Source organism: Arachis ipaensis, chromosome B04 (assembly GCF_000816755.2).
Source record: "Arachis ipaensis cultivar K30076 chromosome B04, Araip1.1, whole genome shotgun sequence".
NCBI lineage: Eukaryota > Viridiplantae > Streptophyta > Magnoliopsida > Fabales > Fabaceae > Arachis > Arachis ipaensis.
Genome location: NC_029788.2, coordinates 108,662,003 through 108,671,505, shown reverse-complemented (window position 1 = coordinate 108,671,505; position 9,503 = coordinate 108,662,003). Strand labels below are relative to the sequence as shown.

Sequence of the window (9,503 nt, the reverse complement as noted above, 5' to 3'; positions counted from 1 at the left end):
TTTCTTATTTATTTCTTTTCTTTATACATATTTTTTTTTCTAATTATCTATGATACTCAAATTCTTATTCTTTATCTATAACTCATAGAGACATTTGTTGCTACCAATCACAAAACATAAGACTTGGAGTACCTATGAGTATACTAATATTTTACTATTATCATATATAGAGTAGTCAATAATGAGCATCAAACAAATTATTCAAAACTTATGGAATTTGTCTAAAAAAATCTTTCTTCAATTATTCAAGGCTTAGTCCTTGAATCAAATGCAATAATCGGAGTTGATCTAATTGGTCTCTAGCGTGAAATATTTGTATACCTTTGTGATAGATATCGGCTCCTCCCAGGTAAGATGATTTTCCAATGCTGCATTTGGTATACCTTTGCAGAAACATTGCTATTGAGTAATATGTTTCTTTCAAACTCGTTTTTATATCTTAATGTCTCTTCCCTCTATTACCCCTCAGGACTTGCTTGCTTTCGAGGAATCTATAACATCTTACTATTTTGTTTTTTAGAGTAGTCAACAATTAGTAGTAAATATTAGTATTTCTTTTTTCTTGTAATCCATATTCTCATTATTGGTTATTTATTGTTTTATATTTTTGTATAGACATGGAATTTACTGTTCGTCGACAAATTTTTTGTTATTTTCACGTTGGAGGTAATATTGAAGTTGTACCAAATCAGAAAATTATTTATCATGGAGAAAAAATCATAGGAGAGCTAATTGAAGAAGGATGTACGATACAAATTTAATGCATAAGATATGGCTTCGAACCAAGGAAAATATGCAGAATAAACGCATTACCTACACAGTCAAGTTTAACCAATCTCAACTTATAGATCTCATTGATACTGATAGTGTTAACCAATTGATCACATTCAATGATGATACAACTCATGTATACATCATGGAGGTAGAAAAGACTAACCATGATAGTACACCTCATGAGGACAATGATGACAACGTTCATGACAGGTATGTATTCCAACTGTGTTATCTTTTTATAAATTTTTTTTATATTAGTGATTAGTGAATTGTTATGAAAGTAATTTAATTTTTTTTATGATTAGTACACTATCAAGTAATTCAACTCAAGGAGTCGACGTCGTTACTAATATTTATGGTCAAAATCCATTGACACCAATTCTATGTACAACGCAACTTGTCCCTACTACGCAACTTAAAGTAGTGAGATATAGAGATCATAATGTTATGGTTAGAGGGTCAAATGTTGATGTATGTGTGAATCTACTACACAAAGAATGTACATGTCTTGAATGGCAAATGACTGGAATTCCATGTCCAGATGCCTGTGCTGCAATTAAATTATTACATGGCAACATCTACACCTATGTAGAGGAGTGCTATCTAAAAAGTTCACAAGAAAAGATTTATGAGATCAGTATGATCCCAATTGAAACTCATGACATGTCTGATCTCAACAACCTGACCCTAACAGACTGGGAGAATAATATTTTTCTTATGCCACCTACAACAACTCGTCCTCCAGGAAGGCCGTACAAGAAGCGCCGAGAGTCACAATTTCAAGATATGCGTGTTTACAAATGTAGCCGATGTGATCAGAGTGGTCATAATCGTTCTAAATGTAGAAATCTTAATCCAGAAAGAATATGAATGTTTTTAGATAGTTCTAACTTTATAGATTGTCACATTTACAATTACAATATTGGTTTTTCTTAATTTATGCATATTAGGTGATTCTACTGAGTTTCTTAATTGTATTTGTGAAAGTTTGCACTTAAACTTTATAGTTTTACTTTGATTTTTAATTAAATTTGCGTAATCTTACACTTGAGTTTTGTAGTTTTACGTTGATTTTAATAGCGTTTGTGAAAATATACACTTAAATTATGCAACAGGTTTGGCTTTAGTTCTATTGTGCAATTCTACAATTAAATGACAAAATTCTATAATTCTGCATTAAAGTTGCTGCACTTAGTAAATAAAAATCTACAATTTAATTTTTTCTATGATTTTGCACTAATGTTCTGTAATTTTCTGCACAAACTCTGCAATTTTACACTAAAATTGTGTAACTCTACTCATAGTTAAACAAAAGAATCTTAGAAAAAGAAACACTTTCTATAAAATTTTCAATTGATATTTTCATTACAAGTCAAAGATCCAATGAATAATTTTGCTTCCATACCAGTCTTCCAATAAAATTAGATCACTCTAATGTTTTCATACCACTATTCCTTATGCTTCATTGATAGCCTTGATAGTTGCTAGTTACTAATAATCATGGACAATGATCATCACACTCATAAAAAAAGAAATTCATATTTCAAATCAATTCAGGTTCATAGACTCAATGAGGCTGTAGAGAAACATTTCAGCTTCTCTTTCAATTTGTTTTCAAACAAGAGATAGAATTCATGTTTGAAAGTAACCTGATTCTCCCTACAGCCATGTGTACTCAATGATGTTTCAATGTAGATAATACATTTCACTCTAATCAACTCTCTGAATTCTCAGATAGTCTCGAAGCTGAATCTCGAAGTCGGAACAGAACAGCCACTAACCATAACATAGAAGCCTACTTTGCACCTAAAAGTGACTTAATGATAGTATCACTCATACCATCAAGATAAGGGAACAAGTGACCAGATCCTTTGAGTTCATGATACTGAATCCAGGGAAGATTTTCGGCGATGTATCGTTGCACTATAACAGGCACCATCAAATCTTTCTCTCTATGCCAAAGAAGATGGACAAAAGCTTCATTATTTGGAAACATGTTTTCAAGATCCAAAGGACTAAATCCCATTTACCGAATCCAATATTTAAGTCACAGTGGAGAGTCTCGTATTCTCCTTGCTATCTTGCCTGAGCCTATAGAAACAAAGTACAAAGTGAAATCAAGAACTTTGGTTAATTCTCTAGCAAAACAATCACCATAAACTTTTATTATTATAACCAATATAAATTATTTTAGGTCACTAAATTGTAGCCACCTAAAGGCTAGTAGTGATACTTACTACATGACCCTTTTTATTAGACCAAATTGTTGAAGTAAGCTCTTTATATTTGAAATCCTGCATTTTTTTGTGTAAACATAATTAAGAGTCATGACATATAATTAGGTTCTTCTAATTAGAAAAATAGAAAGAAATGCTACAATCATAAGCAACGCCAAAGCATTGTGTTTAAAGTCCATGAAAAATTTTAGAACACAAGTTTAGAAACAAAAACTGATCCATCTTTATTTTCAGCCTCATACCAAACACACTTTGAACATAAACCCTTCAAATTCAGATTCATTCATTCATTAATGTATTTTTCAATATAGACAACAAGTGTTATTAGAGTTCTTACTGGGGCCAAAGATAACGCTCTTAACATCAATAATGCACTACTATATTCATTAAAAAAACTGTAACTTAGATTCTGTTTAATGCATATGCCCTTATGACTTGAAAGAAACAAAATTGGAAATCACGTAATCAGTAAAACGAAACAGTGACTAATAGCGTCATCAGGTTTGAATTAAGGCATTTTCATATCACATTAAAATCTTACTCATGAATTGAAAATGTTCAAACTTCATCATGTATTGCAGTTTTCACCTTAAAAGCTATACAATTTCTAATTTCAGGGATACTAATATAGCTCAACAGCTTAAGGCAGGGACTTGAACCTGAAAGAAGCGTGTGCTTTTGGGGAGCTTCAGGTGGGGCTTGCTGCTGCGAGCGACTGGAGGACTCAAAGGAGCGATGGCCGACGTGGGACGAATGAGTTTCACCATTGGCGGCGAGCTTCAGAAGATAATTCTGCCCGAAGATGACGATTTTGCCTATGACAACCTTGCTGGATGGTGATGAAGACGAATCTCCTTTGACGCGACGAAGACGACATCAATTTCGCCTCTGGTACGACGATTCTACCTTTGGCGAATCTTCTCAGGTGCGCGCCAACGACGTTTCCCTCAAGCTGGGTATGGAGTGAGTTTGAGAATCATGATTTTTCTGTGGGTGAAGAAAATGGGGAAAGAAAACAAGGGGAAGGAGAAGAAAGATTATTAGGATATTATTGTCTTTTCAATTTTTATTTTTTTATTTTTATTTTTAATAATATATAAATTAATCATTTTTAATAATTTTAAAATTAATAATCCTTTTTATTAATTAAGTTTTATTAATGGTCTTTTATATTAATTTTTCCTTGTTTTTAGATGATGAACAACACTACAACTTAAAAAACTGAGATATATGAATAGTAACTACTGATAAATCATAAGTGCTACATTTGAACATATTATATTATATTTTATGTTACTATTTTCTTTGGAACTGAATTCCAATTTCAGTAAGTACATGAAATTAGGAATGTTTGAACAGACTAATGCTTCCTGCAATTTTTAGACTCTTTTTTTTCTGAAATTAATTGGAAAATCGAAAAAACTGAATGATTCGGATAGTCTCAATAAAAAAAACCGAACCAAATCGAACCGCTTCCTTTTTCATAATTTTAAAATTAACAATCTTTTTTATTAATTAAGTTTTATTAATGGTCTTTTATATTAATTTTTCCTTGTTTTTAGATGATGAACAACACTACAACTTAAAAAACTGAGATATATGAATAGTAACTACTGATAAATCATAAGTGCTACATTTGAACATATTATATTATATTTTATGTTACTATTTTCTTTGGAACTGAATTCCAATTTCAGTAAGTACATGAAATTAGGAATGTTTGAACAGACTAATGCTTCCTGCAATTTTTAGACTCTTTTTTTTCTGAAATTAATTGGAAAATCGAAAAAACTGAATGATTCGGATAGTCTCAATAAAAAAAACCGAACCAAATCGAACCGCATAATTAAGATAACATTAAATTGGTTGAGTTTTTGTCAAAAAACCGAACCAAACCGCAAACCGAACACCTCTACTAACACAGGACAAAATAATCCTTGACCCCGTTGTTCGAAAACGATACTTTTCTTTCCTAATTTTCATCATATCTCGCATAAACCTAACATTCATACTCTCCTTCTTCACCTTCACAGTCTTCTTTTCCATCTTTTTCTTTTTCCTCTTCAGCTCCAAGATTAAGCCATTGTATAAATGCCACGCATGTCGCACCTACCTCAACATGTCATGGACCACACACTTCCTAAATCTCTGTGACTGGTACACCCACCTCCTCGGCACTTCACCCACCAAAAACATCCACTTCTACGTCCATGATAACAACATCACCTCCAACCCTGACAATGTCCACCACATTCTCAAGACCAAGTTCCATAACTACTCCAAGGGCACACCTTTCTCCACTCTTCGACAAGTAATATAGATTGTTGGACATTAGGACATCATAAGAAGATATTCTTCTTCGACATCATATGCAAATTCTCTTTTGAAAAGGACCCCAAGTGCTTCATTCCTTCTTTCCTAGAGTCCAAGTTGACAGACTGCTTCGACCTCGCATCTAAACTATCAGTACAACGAGCAATGTCACCGTTGCCACTCATATGAAAACTGAAGTGATTACGGAACATTGGTTCGGAGAAGAAGCTGAATGAAGCAATCGGAGTGGCGGACAATGTAGTCATGGAGATGATAGGGAAGAAAAGGAGGGAGATGTCATGTAAATTGCATGTTTTAAGTTTCCTTCCTAATTTTGTGCTATGATTGAAAACATGCCTCCTAGGCCTTAAAATTGATAATTTTTAATTCTCTTTTATTACCATTCGATGCCGTGATGTGTTTGTTAAGTGTTTTCAGGTTTATAGGGCATGAATGACTTAAAGGATGAAGATGAAGCATGTTAAAGTGGAAGGAACACAAGAAATTAAAGACTTGAGAAGCGAGTAGCGACGCGCGTGCATGGCTGAGGCGTTCGCGTGATCGAGCCATCCTTCCAGCGACGCGCACGCATGGATGATGCATGCGCGTGACCAGGAGCATCGTTCAGTGACACGTACGCGTGACCAGCACAGAAGTTCAGACGACGCGTACACGTGGCTGACGCGTACGCATGACAGAGCGTCACGTGCTGCATTAAACAGAAGACGCTGGGGAAGATTTCTTGGCAATTTTTAGCCCAGTTTCAAGCCCGAAAACACAGACTAGATGCAGGGATGGAGCTGAGACTAGACGCACTTCACTTTACACTTAGCTTAGTTTTTGAGTTGGGAATTCTAGAGAGAGAAAACCACTACTTCTCCGAGGGTTTTGGCATTCTTATTTTTATTTTTTAATTGGATCTTGAGAGAGCGACTGCTACCTTCGTTCCTCGTCCATTTATTTCTAGTTCCTTCTTTAATTCCCTCAATACTCTTCTCCATTTGGTTATTGAATTTATGTTTGGATCTTGTTACTTTTGAATTTTAGTAATGCATTGAATTATTTTTATGTTTATTTTTATTACTTGTTTGATCATTGTTAATTATTGCTAGTGCTAATTTCGATTTAATTAATTTCTCATAATTATCATGTCTTCTATTTACACCCACCATGTGTTTGTGAAAATGGCATTCACGTTAATGGAGTAAATTTCCTAACTTGGTTGGGGGTTGAGTAATTGGAACCCTTTGAGTTGTTATACCCAAGTACTAATCTGTAATTGGAAATTGCTGCCTAACTCAAATCTCACCAACTCTAGTCCTTTTCCATGAAGTGACTAGGACTTGTGAGCTAGAGTTAGTGACGCCCACTTGACTTTCCTTCAATTGCTAGAGGATAACTAAGTGGGAGCGATGAACCTTTACTATTACACTTGAGAAAGACAACAAGGATAGAAATTCCAATTCTCTCCCCTAACCAAGGCCTTTTAATTTGATTAATTATCAACTCCTGCCAGTTATCCATTGCTTTAATTTCTAGCTATTTATTTTTCCGTTCTCGATTTCAAAAATATTCAGAAAAATCCTAACCAATAATTTGCGTCCTATGTCAACTCTTAGGGAAACGACCCGGGATTCTACTCTCGGTTATTTATTATTAATTGTGACACATTCAAAATTAATAGTGAAAATTTCATCGGTTAAGGCTGTACTTGCAACGCTGTTTTAGAAAATACTTTTCAATATTTTTTCTAGCTATTTAAAAAACTCGATGGAGGAAAAATGTCGGTAAAGATTTTCACAAAAATATCGCGTTGCAAGTATATTTCTAAACCAAAAATTAAACCTCAATCAATGTTTAGATTGTTTGTCACTTAAGCAAACCCAATAAAATTAACCAAAGTATTTAAACCCGGGTCGTCTCAAGGAATTGCAAAGAAGTATGGTTATTATTGGCTATGGAAAAGTATATTTTTGGGTTTTGTAATAGGAAACAAGAAAGTAAAATGGCAAGAAAATAAACTAATAACTAAGAAAGCTCTTAGCAAGAAAAGAGAATTAGAAGTCATATCCTCATTATCATCATCAGTTGTGATGGTAAATGTAAATTGCTTTCACTTAGTTATCCTCTAACAAATGAAGGAAAGTCAAGCGAGCAAAATCGACTTAAGTTCACAAGTCCTAATCAAAGGCTAGATTTAGTGAGGCTCAAGCCAACCAGCAACTTTCAACCACCAATTAACAAAAGAATTTTGATAACTCAAGAGTCTCTAATTAATCAATCTAAGTCAAAAATATAAAAATATAAATTAAAATCCACCCAAGTATTTTATCAAATACTTGGAAGGCATAAAATAAAAACATAAAAAATTGACAAGACATAGGAAATTCTAAGACTAACCAAAGCAAAGAAATAACCATAACAAAGTAATTGAACAATAAGAAACATGAAACATAAATTGCATTAATGAAAATTGAGAGTAACACATGAACTCATAAACTTAATTATCAAAATAAAGGAATCAATAAGGGAAGTAGATAACTAAAGTGCTAGAACAAATAAAAGTAAGAGAAAACTAAATTAAAATAAGACTGAAACCTAAACCTAAGGAGAAATTGGAAGAAGAAACCCTAAACCTAGAGAGAGAAAAGAGCCTATCTCTCTAGAATTCTACATCTAAAACCTAATGTGTAAATGAATGAAAAGTGAATGATTGATCTTCCATTCATCCCACTCTGCAGCCTCTAATCTTCATTTTTGGGCTTGAAAGTGGGCCAAAAGCAGCCCGAAGTCGCCCCCAGCGAATTCTGTTAATTGCAGCACGTGACGCTCGTCACGCGTACGCATCAGCCACGCGTACGCGTCGCTAGACTTTTCACTGGTCACGTATAGGCGTCAGCCATGCGTGCGCGTCATTTGTCTGCTGCACCAGTCACGCGTATACGTCGTCCATGCGTACGCGTCGCTACCAGATTCTAAAATCCTTAATTTCTTGTGTTCCTTCCACTTTTGCATGCTTCTTTTCCATTATCTAAGTCATTCCTGCCCTATAAACCCTGAAAATACTTAACAATCATATCACGGCATCGAATGGTAATAAGAGAGGATTAAAATTAGCAAATTTAAGGTCAAAGAAGCATGTTTTCAATCATAGCACAAAATTAGGAAGGAAACTTAAAAACATGCAATTTATATGGATAAGTGTGAGAATAGTTGCTAAAATCCACTCAATTCAATACAAAATAAACCGTAAAATAGTGGTTTATCAAGATGGCGAGGACGATGACGGGTTTTAACAAATCAAAGTTGTTGTCTAGATTCATGGGATTCATCGAAGACGACACGTATTTGAGAGACATAGTCATTAGTTTCCTGAGTATAAATTGGTTGAGAACAAGTTGAGGATTTTTTTTTTTTGTGAACATTGAAGTTCAGAGTGTGCATTGTGTAACTTGAAATTACAGTGTTAGATTGTTAGTGTTATGCGAGATATGGTGAAAATTGAGAGAGAACAATGTCGTTTTCGAATAGAGGAGTTCAGGGATCATTTTGTTCCATGTTAGAGTTGTCAAGGATTACTTTGTCTTCCGTTAGAGTTGATGGAGCAAAGGGCCTAAGTGACTGACAAAATTAATTGTTAAAAACCAATCGAATAATTAATTTTAGTTAAAAATTAAAGTGTCTAATCTAAAATTTTTTAAAGACTAAAATAGATAAATACTCCAAACAAAATTACTTTGCTTTGGATGTACTTGCCCCCCAAGTGAAACATTCCAGACTTCGAATTAGTACTTCCCGTTTCCGAACTATTTAAATATGTAGTTATTTTTCATACACTTTCTAATTTTGATATTGGATAAAAAAAAATATTTTATATGAAGGACATAAATTTGACATGTGTTTTAAGATTTGTTTGAAGATATCTCTTTATTATAGTTCCGTTGTAAGTGCATTACAATATACAACTTTCATTGTTTATTCTGTTTATAAAAAGTGTAAATATATAGTGTAAATATCTGGCTGGTTTTTCAAAATAAGGTCTTTCCTTTTCTCCTTAGACCGATTTTAGATTATTCGCCTTTTTAGATGGATTTAGCTGATTAAAAATCTCATACTAACTTTTATATTTATTTAAGAAGAATTTGATAACTAATTTTTATGTTTATAAATTATTTTATA

The 9,503-nt window shown here is 33.5% G+C and overlaps 1 protein-coding gene across 1 annotated transcript; it reads left to right on the top strand.

Moving 5' to 3' along the window:
• LOC110271180 lies at nucleotides 7-1,669 on the top strand. Its single transcript, XM_021121528.1, has 2 exons — nucleotides 7-984; nucleotides 1,080-1,669. The coding sequence occupies exons 1-2, from the start codon at nucleotides 743-745 to the stop codon at nucleotides 1,642-1,644; spliced, it is 807 nt and encodes a 268-aa protein (XP_020977187.1). The 5' UTR covers nucleotides 7-742; the 3' UTR covers nucleotides 1,645-1,669.